The 17,872-nt window shown below is 44.2% G+C and overlaps 1 protein-coding gene across 3 annotated transcripts; it reads right to left on the reverse strand.

Moving 5' to 3' along the window:
- Position 1: 1 nt before the first annotated feature.
- CLNS1A (chloride nucleotide-sensitive channel 1A) lies at positions 2–11,009 on the reverse strand. Of its 3 annotated transcripts, none has more exons than XM_080374838.1 (7): positions 10,826–11,009; positions 8,200–8,336; positions 5,819–5,932; positions 4,971–5,081; positions 4,328–4,501; positions 2,731–2,815; positions 2–169 (listed from the first exon to the last, which is right to left on the reverse strand). In XM_080374838.1, exons 1-6 carry the CDS (start codon positions 10,972–10,974, stop codon positions 2,748–2,750), a joined length of 753 nt encoding a protein of 250 aa, XP_080230964.1. In that variant the 5' UTR covers positions 10,975–11,009; the 3' UTR covers positions 2–169; positions 2,731–2,747. The 3 variants fall into 3 exon arrangements, with proteins under 3 accessions (XP_080230964.1, XP_080230962.1, XP_080230963.1); XM_080374836.1 differs by having other exon boundaries at positions 5,819–5,935; XM_080374837.1 differs by lacking the exon at positions 2–169 and adding an exon at positions 176–2,347 and having other exon boundaries at positions 5,819–5,935.
- Positions 11,010–17,872: the final 6,863 nt, after the last annotated feature.

Here is a 17,872-nt window from a genome sequence, read left to right on the forward strand (position 1 = left end):
GTTTTTAAAACAACCCCACAGTGGTCACAAATGTCCTGTTTCAAAATCTACAAAAGCATTTACAGACCTAGATGTCTAAGCTTAGGTCATTAAAAGAAAGGTTAACTCCCGATAGTCACTGCAATGCCTTCAGTTTTACAGCTTATTCTGGAAGTGCCACAAGAGGAATCTGAAAGATACAAGACACCAAGTTTACATAATTGGCATTAAAATAAAAGGTTATTAATCTTTATAAAACAGTAGCCGCCCATTGTTCACAGTCACTGAGGACAACGCTTTACTGCAAACCCACTGACTTTCAGAGAGCTGAGCACCTTTGCCAGCAGCTCTACACTTGGGTCAGCTAAGGACAGCATGCGCTTACAGTCCGCAACTGTACGCCTGTGCCCTGGAAGACCCCGCTGCACCGTCACACACAGACACACCACTTGCTTCAGAACAATTGCTCCAACCTCGTGATACGACAGACAAAACACCATTTATTACAAGACAAGTGGAAACGTCCCACATCAACTGTCAGCAACTCTTCCAGGAGCTTCAGCAGGCAACCGTCACATCTCATCTGGGTAACGAGCAGCAACATGCAACACAATCGTCCCACAAGGGCATCGCTTTAGAGGCAGGGCAGCGCGTTGCTCTCTAAAGGATCACCAGCAAGATGTTCTTGTAGATTGTTTTTGCAGTTCAGAAGGTGAAACGGGCCGAGCTGCTCTGCAGAGCACTGAGACCACAGGATGCTCCCTCTCTGACCCTGGTTTTCAGAGGGTAAAACCAAGCTGCCCTCCTGCTCAAACTTGTTAGCAGGGTGATTAGCACAGACTCAATGTGCACCTTCGGTTGTTTACTGCTTCCATCCAGCCTAAATTTTTTGAACTTACTTAAATTACATCAACGCACTCGGGCTGGTGGTTACTTTAACAAGGCCCATCACACCCACAGCTCCCAAACTGCTACCTGGAGCGACATCACTGCAGCACTTCGCAGTGTGGATCACACTATCTGCCCTGACAGGGATCAGCTCCTCAGCTCCGATCAGCACCAGCAGGAAGACTGAAGGGCTCCCCATCCAGTCACCTCTCACAGCCACCTGCCATGCCGTGGAAGGCACAAGAGTAAGCAGCTGGAAGAATTCCACTGACCAAAACTAATTCGTACAGGGTAGATTTTGCGCTTTGCTAGATCAGTCAACACCACCTCGACCAGCACTTCTAGGTTCCTTAGAGATCTGCTGCTGGCCACTAACTCTCCTTAATCCTGCTCAAGTTTAAACCAGGACAAGTATTCAGATCTGAATTTTCAACAGCACAATTATTTTTTTTTTTTTATAAACCACGGACCTACATCATCTTGGAGATCAAGTCAGAGCCAAGCTTTCCATTCACTAAGAAGCACTTCATCTACAGCTGAAGAGTTTTCCTTAATTTTAAAGTGTCCTTTATCAAAGAAGGTAACAGGGCAACCAGTATCTTGATGTTTTTAGGAAGAGCTCCTCTCTGTACTACAGTCTTTCCCAGAGTAGGAAGTGCGACTGAAGGGAATTTTGATCTCTTACACCAAACAATAAATACTAATTCAGGATCAGTGGCAGTGGTTGAGATCAGTAAGCGAACACAGGGCTATTCAAAGACACTCCGAACCCACGGGAGCATTAACTGCAACAAAGCCAAACAAGCAACAAAGGAGGGAAGTACATGCGCATCACAACCCTGCACTAGCCTTTCTCAGGGATTGCAGCCTCTTTCTCAGTGACGCTGTAATCCCTAACCAACTACTTCTGACTCATTTCCACTGGTATTTTTCAGCGTGTCATCTTCCTATTTGTGGCCCTTTTACCCCCCTGAGGTTTTGGCTGTCTGGCCCACAACGGTTTTCTCCAGCATTCCAAGTGGGATAGCTCTGTGCTTACTTTAAGGAGAGAGCTGGCGGTCTCATTTCTGAGAGAGGCAGAACTGGGACGACGCACCACCGCTTGAGCAGCATGTGCAAACTCTGCACTAGCAAGCACTGCTGAAGCAGGGGCGGAATCGCAATCCCACCGTGCACAAACACAGTCCCAGAATAAACTGCTCTTCCTCTCCCACCCAGCACCAGCAAGGAAACACTGGCACATCTTGTAATGCCATTAACGAGAGAAAAGCTGTACAGGTGATGGTAGGCAAGAGGGCACACTGGCCCAACCGCCTTAGCAGGGTTTTGTCGCTAAGCTGTGCAATTCTGACAACAGTCCCATTCTTGCTCCATAACTTTACCGGGAACTGTTCCTGCTCCGCTTACAGTGAGGGAAGAGATGGACTTGCAGCGCTGTGAAGTGTTCTGTCCCCTTGAAAGGCCTGGGAAATCCTGCATGCTGAGGGTGAAATAACAGATACTAAGGACAGTAACTTCCCAGCAATGGCTCCAGCATCCGCATACCAGCATCTAAGAGCCTTTGAGATCAGACAATTCTTAAATCTACTAAAGGGCTGAGCTGTCTTCCAGACAGGCATGGCCATGCAGGTTACCTACGCAGCATGATAGTTTACGCCCATAGCCAATTTTGGGCAGATCATCAAACATCTTTCCACATTTGTGATAACTACAGTTACTTTTTCCTTCTCTAATTCACCATCATCCTGATACCACAAGATACTTCCTGTAGGAGATCTGGGATCCTGTGCATTACACCTATTACAGAGATGAAAGGCTCTGCAGGACTAAAAAGGACTGGTGTTGGAAGACAGATGAACTTACAGCAGCATACGTCCTCCTCAGTGATCGACTTCTGCATCTTCAAACTGCCCCGCAACTACTGGTGCTATGTCCACCTCCATCCCATCTGAAAAAAAAAAAAAAACCAAAACCAGCCAATGCTACATAAAACCTCGGGCTCGCAAGAGGATGACTTGATCACACGAAAGACAGCGAGCGCCCTCTGTTGACAACAGATGGCCAGAACAGAAAACTCCTTTGCTGAACTTGTGAAAGCGGCCTAGGGAAACACTGATGTGCTCACAACTTTGCGGTTTTGTTCCAGCTCTCTCTGTCAGTCACTTAAAGACGTCACCACTTCCTACAACCTCATCTCACCCTATCTTATTAAAAGACTTAAATATCGGATTTAAACTATTTCATTTTTTAAATGATGATTTGGTGTGACAAATGGCATGATTCCTTTTGATAGCTTTAATTATGCGCTAACAGAAAGAGGCTGGATCCTGTTCTGAAATGGCTCTCGGCAATCATCAAGTTGGGAAAAGAAGAAACAATTGCCGTATGCTACAATGTCAAAAAATAACAGGATTCTGTAACTGAGCAGCCCCGGGGATATTAACAATTGTAGCAAACCAAGAAGCACCTTAGCAAATAAAACTAAGAAGCCAAAACTGATGAAGATTGCTTTGAGACATGTGACGTCCTTGCTGTTCACTTTATTGTAATTTTCAAAATTTTTGGGTTCAGAAACCTGACAATTTTCAAACGAAGGGCACTGCTAAAACACAAGGTTCTCTTTATATTATATAAATTTATTCAAAGTCATGGAACAAAGAAAACCTGTAAACAACTGACAAAACAGATTAAAAAAAATCATCCATGTGGACCGGAACAAATTAGTTATGGTCCTGTTGATTATTCTAGAAAAGCTGATTGCTAGAATTCCACAACAGCTGCATCATTTCTCATCCTTCAAAAATGTCAGGCCGTACTAAAACATGGCAACTTAAATTAAAATAAAGCAGCAATATTACTAAACTACTTCCCTGTTCTTTTCCCAGGTAATATACCGATCCAGTGAAAAGAGCATGCAGAAAAGGCAAAATATGAGAGAATGGTTTTTTCCCCAACAAGAAGAAACCTTAAATAAAATGTTTGTACGATCAGTAGCATAAAGACACGGTTTCCTTCTAAAAAGCAGAGGGTTCTTTTTAAATCTGTTCCAGTGTATTTCAAAGATTCTAAATTCACGCTGAACTCTGTAAAGAGAATTACTAACTTACAGTTTAAGGGATTTAAAAAAGTCCCAAAGGACTGTTATTGTGGAGTGGAAATTACTTCCTAATCCCAGTGCAGACTGAACAAATTTAACCTTTTTTTAAAAAAAAAAAATCCTAAATCAACTTCACCCTACTACTTTTCCAGGAAATCATACCAAGAAGAATCAAGAATACTCAGTGCAGTGGTCCTCACTTTTTAACACAGCAGGCCTCAATCCACGGCAGGCAAAATGCACACAGTACCGTAAGGTATCACCCGCAGTATGATGCTTGCTCATTCCTGGTGTTTATAGACTAGCCAGACTGGAGAACCACTGCTTTCATATATTCTTTAGTAAAACAAAACCATTTCTTACCTTCAAACTCCCTTATTGAGTCTTCTGTTCTCACTCCAGCCATGTTGTACTGACTGCTAACCGACTGGGCTAACATGCCTTCCAACCTCTCCAGAGTGGCCTGACCTTCTGCAGTTAAATGCGACAACCCTTCTTCGTAAGTGTAAAAGGTCGGGATGTCACCTTGTCCTAGCTCTGCAAAAACAAGTTTATGTTTATCAGACCTCAGTTTTGGAGCCTGCATCAAGCAGGGGCTGGAGAATATCACACCAATCTGAGCATACTTGCCCAGCTAACTGACTGACATTAGAAGGCTGCTTACATCATACACAGAACACACACAGTGATGTGAACCGCCCACAGCACTGCGCGGGCACTGAACTTGTGTGGCTACATCCACTGGGAACAGCAAAGGCTGATACTTGTGTCTTGGGGCTTTTAAGAATGAGAACAATGTTTTTCACTGAAATGCAGTGATGTGTGACAGCTAAACTGCACATTTTTCTGCAGATTTCTGAGTTTTTATACTGTGCCTGTGGCAAAAAGAATGTTTCAGTAAGATGAGCAATAAACAAGGAAACTGCAAACAGACCAAACCATTCTTATGACAGATACCAGGTATCCAAGTGCTGGCAGGTATTTCCAAAGAACAACTGTTACGAACCATGGGCCTCAACATCGTACTCCTCCCCTTCATAATCATTGTCTGAATCTTCATCATCTGGGTCTGGGTGCAGAGCTTGGCACTCACACATCGCTGAAAACATGGCTTCCACTGTAGGAACACAAATGAAACACAAACCTCCCTTGTTTCTCCACCAATACCAACTGGCAAGAAATCCTGGCCGAGCGATCAAGGAGATTGAGAATATTCCTCTACCAGAGCCGCCACTGAACTATTTGAAAACATCATCCAACAAGCCAGCAGCCACGCAAGAAACAAGTTGGGTTTCCTAGATCCAGCCTGGTGCTTTATCCTCTTATCAGCACTTTTATATTATTTCACTGATGACAAAGGCTTATTATCTCTGGAGAATTCCATCTGGGGTTACCCACCACAGGATTCCTTGCAGCACCTAATACATAAGATTTTAAAAACTTAGATCCAACTGTAAGCTCCACACCAGGCAGGGAACAACTGCTTTCCAGCAGTAGGTTCTGGATATTAGCATGTTCCTAATGAAATTGTTGCAGACTCAAACATCACTGAATTTGATTTTTAAAAATATTTCCCATACAAGTTCTCTACAAATGTATACAGATAAGATTATCTGTGTCATGCACATATACTTAAAAGTCCCTATTTTAAAGCATTGGAATTTTCCTTGAGAAGCAGCTGCTAAAACTATTCCACCTTCATGCAAGATGAAACAATTTGATTTGTTCTTTTCAGTACAAAGAAATCAAGTAACTAGGGAAGGACACTAAAGGATCATGTTATTTACATCTCTATACCCCCATGTCTTCCACATATAGCCAGGACTTCAAAACACAATTTCCCACTTCACTTACAGGATGATTTGTCGCTAGGTACAAATCTGAATTCTGCAATTGGTTCAACATCGTCATCACTGTCTTCCTCCTCTTCCTCCTCCCCTTCAGCCATAGGAGCCGCTTTTGTCTCCTCTTCTTTAGGAAATTGAAATATTTAAGAGAAACATGTTTATTTTGTCCAAAAAAAGTCACACTTGCTTATTCTTTCAGGAACCCACACAATCAAATCAGAAACCTGGACACAACCTGAGTGTGGCACAAACAAACCTGCTCACATCCACATTACAGATGTACAAGGTCCTCTCATAGCACCTCAACAACACCTGCAATAGACACGAAAACTTCTCTATTCCTAATTCTAGGGCTTCAGATTTCTGTAATGATCACATGATGTATTCACATACTCCAGGAAAATTCCCTGATTTGTAATAAAACCAACTGTGCTCAAAAACCCCACAATCCACCATCATTGTCATTTACTTGCACAATGCTACGTATGTATTCTTTTACATCTCATTAATTTTATGGATCCTTAACTCTACTGTCATGAAATCAGCTGGCTTCCAGCACAGCCTCTCACGAACGACCCTGACGTTTATGAAAGATCTCTACACAGAAGATCTCTACTCGATTTCTGCCACTCCCAGCCAGCCAGCAAGATATCAGAAGTAGAAAGTGCACCCAGAGCCGACGACAACCGTGGGCACAACCCTGCTTCCTGACTTCTGTGGATTACATACATGAATAAGAAAGCAACAATGTGATGTTTTAAAAACCACAACGAAGATTGCTACAGTTCATTGCTTTGTGGCTAGGGACACTGCACTGACAGCTTCAACAGCACATAATTATTTTCTACAGAAAAAGAGGAATACAGTTAAGGCTGTTCTACCGAGAGTGGCTTTTACCACATACAAAACTGGCACTACTAAGACTATGAGGAAGCCAAAAAGCTGCCAGCCAGCTGCCCCAAGAAATGAAGTGTCCAAGGAAGCTACCCAATCATTTTCCAACCGACACCCGCAGGCACAGCTTGTTACTGCTGAGTCCAGCTCTTTGTTTTCAATGAAGTCAACCTCTGACTGCCTTTTTCTAAAAAGGGGTGAGGATAAGGCACAGACACACAGGGCCCACAACAAAAAACTTTCAGAGGAAGAACAAAATGTACCCTGCCCAGCTAAGAATGAAGACTCCTGCAGCCAAACAAGTAGAGGTTTGGGTTTAACGCTACTCAGCAGTTAAAACTGCAGGCTAAGGACAGACTTGAAAACTAAACAAATCTACTTGCTGTAGAAGACTTACTGGAGCTAGAGTTCATATATTAACAAAACCCACAAAAATCAGCCTATTAAGGATTTATAGATAAGAACTATCACAGGACATATATATTTTCAAACACCATTATCAGAATAAAGTAAAAGCTGGAAAAAATATTTCTTCATACTGAGCTCAGTTTACTTCAAAATAAAGTTAGAGGACAATGAGGAAGAATCAAGAGGTGTGCATACACGTCCTCATCATTTGTAGTGGTAAGACTGTCAGAGAACATTAGTAACATGACAGAAGGAAATAATGAAGAGTATTAATAGCTTAAAAACGCCTCTGCCATCTCAGGGTCTTATCAGTACTTTCAGTATATAGACTAGTTAAAGAAAAATTAAATGCCAGATTTTAACCTTTAATTACGATGACTAGTAGGTACAAAGGGGAAAGGAAACCTGCTCAAGATTTAACACTCACTACTCTTCAACTGAGAGGCAGTTTATGGCACACTTAAAATATTAACAGGTCTGCCAGAAGAAAACAATCTATGTATCAGGAATAAAGAAAATCTTCATACAAACAATGAAAGAGAAAGCTTGTTTTCTCTGGGACAGAGCAAGAATGGTCAAAAGGTCAAAAGTGTGGTTTTGTGGTAATCCACAAAGATCCATATTAAGCCTGATAACATGAGTTACTGTCTTTTCTATTTTTTTAAGCAAGCGGTGGGAGAAAATGAATGAAAGCTTCCAGGAGAATGTAAAACAACAGGTATTCATAAAGTCTGGAGAGGGCAGCAACACTGACATAAATTCAATAAAGCAAAAATGATACCTAAGCTGGAATCATAGGGAGACTATGGAGGAACTGCATTGTTTAAAATGAGTGTAAGAGAGCAGAGAACATTCTCAGTGGTTCTAGCTGTCTGCACTCACATGCTGAGAGCAGAACAGTACAGAAGTGACTCTAAACAAGGGCAAAGCTGTACTTCTAAAATAACCACCCTTCAGAGAAACAAAAAAGAAAACACAAGCTACTACTTAAACGAAGCTTATCATTTTTTAAACCAAAATTTACTCCTTTTGAAGAAATCGTGCCACTCAGGACTGCGTGGGAACATTAAGCAACACTGGGCATACCTTCGAATTTGGCATTCACCACGACGTACAAGTGCTCCCATGGGTAAGCGTTCACATCCCTGGAGACTGCATGTAAACTTATAGTGGGATAATCCAAGGAGAACCCAACTCCGGAGTTTTCCAGCCAAGACAGGCGACTAACAGGAAGCAGGGGTTGGAGGACAGGAGGAAGAAAAAAAATCAAAAGAGACAAATTAGAAACTAACAGGAGAATCTAAGGCACCTGGAGGAAAGCAGACCAACCCCCCAAAAGTGAGCAATTCTGGACAAGGCAAGTATCCCACTCTCAGGTAACACACGGTCCTGGGCCTGCCCTAAGAGGACCTTGCAATGGCATTAACTGATGGCTGAGGTAAAAGATACCTTCTCTTACAGAACACGAAGCTGAGCACCCTAAACACATTTCAGCTTTATCACATTTAAACTAAACCCTGAATTTCCTTTCCTCCCATTTAATTTTCTCTTCCCTGTAGATATCTATCACCCCAAAGACAATGACAGAGGTTCCAGACTGTGATTTGTAAATCAAACTAATAAGTGTTCTGTGTTTTTTCAAGATAAAGAGAACACTGAAAGGAAAGTTGCTGTCAATTTCTGGAGGAGTACAGAACTGATGTGGGTATAGTCTGTATGTAGAAAAGCCACCATTCTGTGATCAGCAGAGTTATCAAAGCCAGGTTATGGTTTCCCCCCACCTCACAATATGAGTGCCAGAATGTCTGCTTCCCCCCATTTTCACTCTCATCCCTAACCACAGCAAGAGACAGCACAGGTTGTCGACAGTGGGCTGCTACCTCCTTTGCATCAGAACGATCAATGTCTTTCTACCAGCTGAAAAATCAATCTCAAGCTACTTTTGGGTGTCTGCGATCACTGAGGTCACACAGTGCACAGAAATACTGAGGGGCAGAAAGTGAGACCACCACCACGTGCAAAACTCAGCATTTACAAGTATTTGTGGAGGGACAAAACCAACAAAGAGGTCACAGAAGACTCCTCGCCTCAGGAAATCAGGCTGAGAGCAAGAGCTAGTGAAGTGGGAGTGAGGAATTTCTTTCCTAGCCTCGACCAGCCGGTTCTCAATGCATACAGCTGTTGACATCGAGTCAGTACACAGCTCCAAAGGCACATTGTCCTTGCGGATGCCCAGTTCTCCCACAACATGGCACTCCTGCAAATGCTTGCATTTTCTATTCATTACCAGCAAGTGACTCTGGTAAAAGCTCCGTGATATGCTCAAAACGTGTTGGGAGGAAGCTGGCAGACTTGAATGCACCTCACACAAACATCTATTGAAAGCTACTTGCAAGGAAACGCAACATCACATGTGTTGAGAGCAGATACTGCACAAACAGGAGCCCTTGTACCTGCAACCAAACAACTACACAAAACTAACTGAAATTCCAGAGAAATTCCTCTCCAAGAGGAATGCAACATCGCTAACAAGTTCAGGTGAGACAAGAGCCCCTCAAATTTTACCCACTTTATAAACACTTCATAGTCTGAAGGTTTTAAAAGACAATACACTCCTCAGTGCACATTTTAGACCATGGTGTTGTTCCAACAACACTCTCCTGCTGCAGAAATATATTGTATTTAGAGTACATTTTCCACAGTTAAAGAAAATCACATTGCCTTGATCAACAAGCTGTCGTCTTGAAGTGTACAGCAGGGAGAATTTAAAAGAAACTTAAGAGCTTAGATAACATCTTCCAGAATACCCAAACTGATTTATGCCTCCAGCATCCACGTGATTAATGCGTCACAAGAGACTTCACAGAACCACAGCAGTTAATAACAGCAGAAAAACCAACAGCCCCGTCCACTCCCCTGACAACAGAAGAGAGGTGACGTGCTGTAACACAGCAGCCAGCCAGGCTCTCTTGTTGCACTGTTCCCTCTTGCACTGTTTAAAATGCCACTTGGAGCACAAATAGTGAGGACCCCCTCAGAGCTCTCTTTGAGGACCTCCCCCACATGATGACCCCTTGTATCTGAGTCTCCCACATCCCCCTTTGGGCAGGTCCCCTCTAGGGAGGCCCCCTCTACCCCCTCTAGTCACCTCAGGGGAGCCCCCCCCCCCCCACGTCACCTCAGGGGAGACACCCACACACACCACCCCCACACACACACCCAACCCCGTCACCTCAGGGGAGACCCCACACACACACGCCACACCCCTGTCACCTCAGGGGAGACCCCACCCCACCCCTCGTCACCCCAGGGGAGACCCCCCCCCCCCACACACACACACCCCCCACGTCACCTCAGGGGAGACCCCCCCGACACCCCACCCCCCCCCCGTCACCTCAGGGGAGACCCACACACACACACACACCCCACGTCACCTCAGGGGAGACAGCCCCTCGGGGGAAGCCCCACGCTCCCCCCAGAGGAAAGGACCCCTCGGGGCAGAGGCCCACGCACACGCGGCCTCCCGGCCTGGTCCCCACCAGCCCCCAGGGAAGGCTCTCCAGAAGCCAGCCCCCTCAGGACAACCCACCCAGGGCTGTCCTGCGCCCATCGCCCTCAGGGCAGCCCCCGCACCCCGAGGCCTAACGTGGGTCCCGAGAGCCGTAACCGCCGCCCCCCCCGTCCCCACACGCTGCGGTCCCGCCGCCCTCACCTCTCGGCTATGTAGAGTGTGCCGGTGCCCAGGGTGCGCCCCGCCAGCACAGCCTCCGTGTCAGGCTGCTGGTGGCGAACGCCCTCGGCCGGCGGCGGGAACCGCTTGAGGAAACTCATGGCGCCGCCGCCACCTCCCTCCTCCACCATCTCCTCCGCGGCCGCCGGAAGCGGAACCACCCCAACACCTGCCGGAAGCGGAACTCCTTGTGCTGCCCGGGTTTATCTAGGCACGTCTCGATGGTGCGGGCGGGCGCCGCCGCCATGTTGGAGCAGTTCCCGCCCTGGGGGCGGCCGCCCCCGCCCCCCTGCCGCGCCTGAGGAGCCGCAGCGCGGAGGGGAATGGGCGGTGCGGCACCGGGGGCACCGCCGAGCGCTGGCGTTCTCCCTGAAGGAATCTCCCCTTCGTCATCGACCCGCGGGGGAGGGGACGGTATTTCCCCCCTAAAATGGCCATGTTCCCGAGGGCGAGTCATGGTGCATCTCCAGAGCCATGCGGTCTGTGTGGCAGGAGCATCTGTCTCTGGCAGGTTTTGAGTAAATTTTCGTTACCTGCAAAAGAGAAGCAGAGGGGAGCGCTGAGGTGATCACTGACATTACGCCCGATGACAGTTGATGAGCAGCATATGTATTTTGGCCTGTAAATCTCTGTTGGACAGGTGACAAAGGAAAAAAACTAACACAGCAGCTTTTCGGTGACCATACAAGGTGCTGGAAAGGGAATTTGAGGTGGATGGCCAGCACCTAATGCCTGATAGAGACACACAGAGAAGAAAAAGAAAGTCTCAAGTACCTGAATTGCTGAAGGGATATCCAGTTGATTTCCCTCAGCGGTGATGAACTTGGGATCGTGGGCCCGATGGTGCTACCACATGGACCTGGGGAGCTGCCGTCAGGGAGCCGGGGCTGGTCTTGGGATGGTGGATTGCAGCAATGGGCAGGCTGCTGTTCCCTCACAAGCACTGGCCCTGGTTCTTTCCCTGGATTTACACCATTCCAGCAGCAAGTTTCTCTTGCAACACATGCTACTGCAGTGAGAAACAATGATTACACCAGAACAGGGTGATTAAATAAATGGTAGCATTCAGTTTACACCGGTGAAATACATCTCTGTCAGGGGATGCTCCTGATAACCCCATCAGCAAGGCAGCATCACTCTAAACATCTCCCTGAGTTTTCAGGTTGTTAAACGTTCCTGCCATAGCATCCTAGTCACCAAGAGCCCACGTAGTGGTTACCTTGCTGTCAAGTTTTTTAATCTTCCCTTTCATCAGTCTGAATTCACTTCTAAGGAGTCATTTACCAACCTGTGTGCAAACCCAGGTTCTCACAAACACAAACTGATCATTGACAGAATAAGTGTCCATCTTTCCCTTCTCTGGACTTCCCTTGCTAGTCTTGGATAGCAAAGAACCAAAGCAGCACACTCTGGAAGTAGAAATTGTAAGGAAAAAAGGGGGAACAAGGAACTAACATGGTTCTTCTAGGATGAGCTTTCTAAAATGCTATGGAATGCTCATCAACCACACCTACCAATTCTGGATTCCAATTATGCAAATTATTATTCATACAAATAATTACATTGGCTGAAATCAAAGCAAGTTCCACAATGAAGTGATATTTAAACACTGCTGGAATAGCTTGAAAAAGTGACAGAGGCAATAGGAGATGAGGAAAAGGAAGTTTCTCGACCATCTTCAAGTTTGCCGTGCCAAGAAAAGTGTTCTTCTGGAAAATGAAAAAATGATGAAAAATTATGATTCTTCCATGAATACAGACCAGGCTGCAGCTGCTGGTGGGAAGAGCTGCAAATACTGGAAATACCCATTCACCCCACTTAGCAGCTGTCAATCAACATTCCTGCTTATGTCCCTCCTGTTATCAGACATGGCTGTCCATATCAGCCACCGAGAGCTCGCTCCACCTCTGTAGTTAATTGGAAACATATGGCAAATCCTTTAGATCGTTTTAAATTAAAATTTCTGAGTGATTGAAGTTGAATTAAGCCACTGCAGTGGAGCAATACAGAGTTCGTTTCTCCTCCTGCACACAAATGCAAGTCTTTCTTCTCACACATACCACTCTTCCAAAAGAAGACAGGGAAAAAAGTCAGTTTAAGCCCAGGCTGGGAAGTTGGTTTTTGAAGAATCACAAAATGGTCAGGATTGGAAGGGTCTTCTGGAGATCATTTAGTCTAGGGGTCCTAAAACTATGTCCCGCGGGCCGGATACAGCCCCCCAGGGTCCTCAATCCGGCCCCCGGTATTTACAGAACCCCCCCAACCCCCTGTGAGGGGGGTTGGTGGGGGGGGAGGGAAACCAAGCAGCTGCAGATGACTGCCTGCCACTTAATCCACACGCCGGCCCCCTGTTTAAAAAGTTTGAGGACCCCTCATTTAGTCCAACCCCCTGGTTTTGAGGCTGAGACGTTGGGGGGAAGGAGAAATCCATATCTTCCTTGTTTACAAGATCCAGTTATTTTATATCCCAGTACCAAGTGTTGCATCTAGCTGAAGTTCGGGTAGGCAGACATTTCTTGTAAATTTACGAATGAAACAGAATGGCATGATTTGAAAGCTTTTTTCCTCAGCTCTAAGAGCTTTAAAAAGCGAGTTAGGATCCACCCCCACACCACTGCCTGAACACTGTATGTCCAAGGGTGACGTAGTCAAGCAGGGCTGTGTTTAGAGGCAAGGGAGAGCAGCAGGTACCTTCACAGGGTGAAGAGTCACGTTAGGACAGAGGGTGGCACCCAAGGGAGCTTGTTTCTCTCCACAGACTACACAGCACTGCCTGCTGTAAGGTGGCCAGTTCCTACATAAAACACCCAGAATCCATCAAAGATGCAAATGTAAAATGTTGGCATTGCATTTGGAGTAAGAGGATGGATTTCACAGCAGGTTCTCATCACTACAGGAACATGTGCTAGCTTGAGTAAAACACAAAGAAAACCAAGACTGACAGGCTTCAGCAATTCACACAGAGAGAAGCCACCCTTAGATTCACTTCTCTCTCCCTGACTTTTTCCTGTTAAAGTCCTAAAACATCATCGGTAGCCGCTGCCATAGCCACGTGTCAGCACATCCACATCTTCAGTGCTTCTCTGCAGACTTCCACTTGGTGGTTTTACACATCTCAGTCTAAATAAACAAACCTAGCTCCTTTCTCATTAGCACCACGCGGAAACCTGACGGATGTGTGCTGGAACAGCCTAGCTGGGTACAGTTCTGGCTGCAGGTATGACCCTTGTAAACAAATACTAGTAACAACCAGGTGGATTTTCTCCCTAGCTGTAAGAATTCACCACTAATTCAGCAATTCCACAACTCCAACAGCAAGTGAAATGGATGTTGCAGCATAAGGCAAGCAGTGAACCCTGTTCAAGCTACTAGTTTTTGTCAAGTGACAGCAACATCACTATGAAATTAGATGTAAAGGTTACGTAGAAGATGGAACACACATAGAAAATAATCACGACTGCAAAAATAAATCCATCGGGTCTTCCCCAGTATCGGCTACAGCTGGTCAAAGCCACAACAAAATCGACACGAAACAGGAGTTACCCATTCCCACGGCAAGCAGTGGCACCGTCATGAGCTGGAACGATACACAGCAGCCACTACTCGGTGCTTATTTTAAAAGCAAAATAAGAAAAGTATGTGCACATGTGATGACAATTTAAAAGCACTTGTTTCTTCAATACACATTATACTTTGTACATCAAATTATTTCAATTTTTTTTATTATGACAATTTACATGTCATATTTATATGAAAGAAATGACAGTAGATATTATAACAAAAACATTATGAAAGAAAAGTTACACAATTAGGCCTACAAGCTATAAAATGGCTTCAGGCCCAGCTTATACACAAAGAGTTCTGACCAGACTGTAGTGAGAGACAACGCTGAACAATTCATTAACAAAAATATTGGCACCAGCCTTAACATTTTTTTTTTTACTTCATTTACAAGGAATACAGTATTTAAACAGTTGTGTACTGCAAATCTAAAAACATTAGCTGTTGATAAACTGCAGTTAACCCTTTGAGCACTGAGGCCACCATGACTTTCATTTAAAAAAGTTTTAATGCATCAAGTTTTACATGCACATGGTATTACCGGTTGGGGGGGGCGGGGGGGGGGGGGGGGGGGGAAGACAGTGAAAGCACCACCCAATTTATGTGCAACAAGAATAACGCTTCCAGTTTTTTCAACCTATCTCCCCCTCTCTCACAACAGTGTGTCCCCCCTCAGTCCTTTCCCTTTGATACTGTAGCAAGTCATGGTTGAAGAGAGACTGAAAAACCAAGGTTTGGACTGAAGAAACGCAAGGGTTAAAGTCTACGTGAAGAGCTCAGCTTGTAGAACTTTACCGTGTTAACTCTTTAGAGAAAACAAAATGAGGCCCACTGTGAATAAGACCATTTTTAAGGAATTCAAGGTTTCTTTGCAAACGTGAACAGCACACAGGAGTAAAACAAAACTGTATTTCATGTAAGCGTATATTAAATTTTAAGAGACCTATCTGGCAGGTTTGATCTAATTCTCAGAAAATATCGGAGGATAACCTTTCTGCTAGCAAGTAACCTGTTCTGTGTTACCTGGGACACTGGATATGCCCAATGTTTGTCTAATGAACACGATCTGTGCCTATGTAAGAACTGTCGTGCATACTGAGAACGGTGATGTTACGCTTTTGAATCATTCACACACCATCTCCAAGCTGCTGCAGGAGGGCTGTGAAACACAGGTAGGAAATAGCAACTGCACTGGCATTAACAACAAATCATTTTAATATGAGTTAGGGAGAGGAGTACCATTTTAATGAATATAGCATAGGAAGGAATAAGATACTGTACAAGATTTTAGAGTCCATATAACGAGTATGAAATGGAAAGCTAAACAAGGCGTATAGCTTTATGATTTGATCTCCTTTTCTACCACTAACTTGAGTAGCAGATTAGTATCTATTAAGGACTTTTAACTGCTCTAACTAACAAATGGTGCACTGGTAACTAGGCCTATCGTATGTTTTAGTAGAAGGATTTTATCCCCATAGAATCATTTAAGTCAAATTCTGACAGACTAATCTAAGTTTAGTTGTGTGGGACACAGCAAGAGGAACAAACAACAAAGCAAACTGTGCGGACTCTGACGACGTCCCCAGAAGCAATCATTGTCATAATACTCTATGGACTGATCCTAATTTACTCCACATCCACATTGCGCTGATGGAACATTACAGATTCCCTCAAGGAAGGAGACCTCAGGTAGATTTTCCCGTTACTGTGAAGGTCAGGATGAGAAAAGGAGGGTATCAGGATGATTCTCCTGAACTGAGACCTTCCATTGGAAATACAGTCTTTAAAGGGTGAGTCAGAAGTAGTTTTTAGGCCTGTTCAAGACCCGTCTTGCAAATGGCATGGGTTTGCATACACATTTTTCCGTTCCACTTCCCTCCATCCATTCCCCGCCTCCTGCTGTTATTTGAACGAGCATTCAAACAGCAGGAGGAAGCGACTCTTGTCTGCACCTGGGGAACCAGTGAGACTGACTATACACAAAGTGCTGCAAAGTGCACAAAGTAAACCAACTGAACGAATAGAGCAACTCTATTGCTCAGTCCTCGTTAGTAACCTTTGGGGTTATATGTAGCAATAGCAGATATATTCACAGACACATGTGCCTTCATTAAGCATGTGTCCCCTCTAACTGCTCTGTTGTCCCCTCCGGCTCCTCAGCTCAGGTGTGGGGTGCCAGCATTTACAAAATGATAGTCAAAATCCCAAGTTGTAGGACTTCCTTTTAATTGCAGTTAAATCTGGAGCCTTTACACCACAGATTCAATTATAAAAACTTCTTATCTACTTTAGAGTGTTCTATTTTTTCCCCCAGAAGCTGTACACAATTTTTTTAAGTGTCATACTAAGCAATATACATCTTTTGCAATATACAAAATAAGTTAAATTACTCTGAAGTGTTGGGACAATCAATTCCCAAGCACGTTTTTGCTGTTTGGAACTATCTTAGTTACACCTAATCTAAAATAAGAGCTTGGTAAGTGATGCGTGTTTTCAGAAGTGACTAGTAGTAATCTTTGATACCCCAACTGCTGGGCATCCAGCTTCAGAAATAATTTTCAACTGATAAATATTTCTGAAGCCAGAGCTCTCCGCTAGGTCTCAGATTGGGTACTCAACTGTAAAGCACCAAAAATTCGTCATTTAATTTTTCTTACATCAGTACATACTGGAAAAAAATAAGGACCATTTCTGCTGGATTTTTTATTTTCTGACTTCCAAGATTTTAAGTGAGACATAGTCCCTACCCCAACTGTTGGGGAAGGGGAGGAAGAAAAGACTACCAGGAAACATGGGCTTGATCCTCAAATCCTTACTTCACACAATATCCTAAATGCTTCTATAGAAACTTTAAACGCATAAGGAACTGCAGAATTGTGCTCCTTCATGTGAATTGCTGGAGTTTCCTCCACCATACTGAAAACAATTTTTTTCAGAAAGTTACTGTTTTGTTTGAAGATATTTGATCTTTTTCATATATCTATCTATATATATTTATATATATTTAAGGATTTTATATACCCAGTGAATTGGAAGCATATGTCAAATGTAAATACATATCTAGGGTGCGTGCTGCACATTATATCCATATTACAAGCCTGTGAATAGTAGTCACTGCACATGTACCAAAACCAGTTTTCAAGGCCTATATATTGTCATTTTGCACTAGATGATACAAAGCTCTTTATCAGACCAGTTCTGGGGGCTCGCGTTACTGCCATAATTTATTTAAATTACTGTGTACAAACTGAATTAAAAAAGCAGGTGCCATAAAAATTAATTTACTTTTCATAAAAGAAGTTTGTGAAAATATGTAGTTTGAAACAATTATATGAAAGTTTAGACCAGGCCTTCCTATTGAAAAGCACGGAAAACCAAGTTACCAGCACCTGATAACAGAGGTATAAAATGGACACCCTGACAATGAACTACGAAAATTATTAAACAGTTGCAGCATCTGGATAC

Source organism: Falco punctatus (genome assembly GCF_963210335.1).
Source record: "Falco punctatus genome assembly, chromosome: 2".
NCBI classification, from domain to species: Eukaryota; Metazoa; Chordata; class Aves; order Falconiformes; family Falconidae; genus Falco; species Falco punctatus.

Bases quoted from the DNA above. Each gene is read 5' to 3' on its own strand.
- CLNS1A (XM_080374836.1), bottom strand. From the start codon at position 10,974: ATGGTGGAGGAGGGAGGTGGCGGCGGCGCCATGAGTTTCCTCAAGCGG. The intron at 5,936-8,199 runs GTATGCCCAGTG...AATTTCCTAAAG, and splicing joins GGTGAATGCCAAATTCGAAG to AAGAGGAGACAAAAGCGGCT. The intron at 2,816-4,327 runs GTAAGAAATGGT...TTTTTTTTTCAG, and splicing joins CTCAATAAGGGAGTTTGAAG to ATGGGATGGAGGTGGACATA.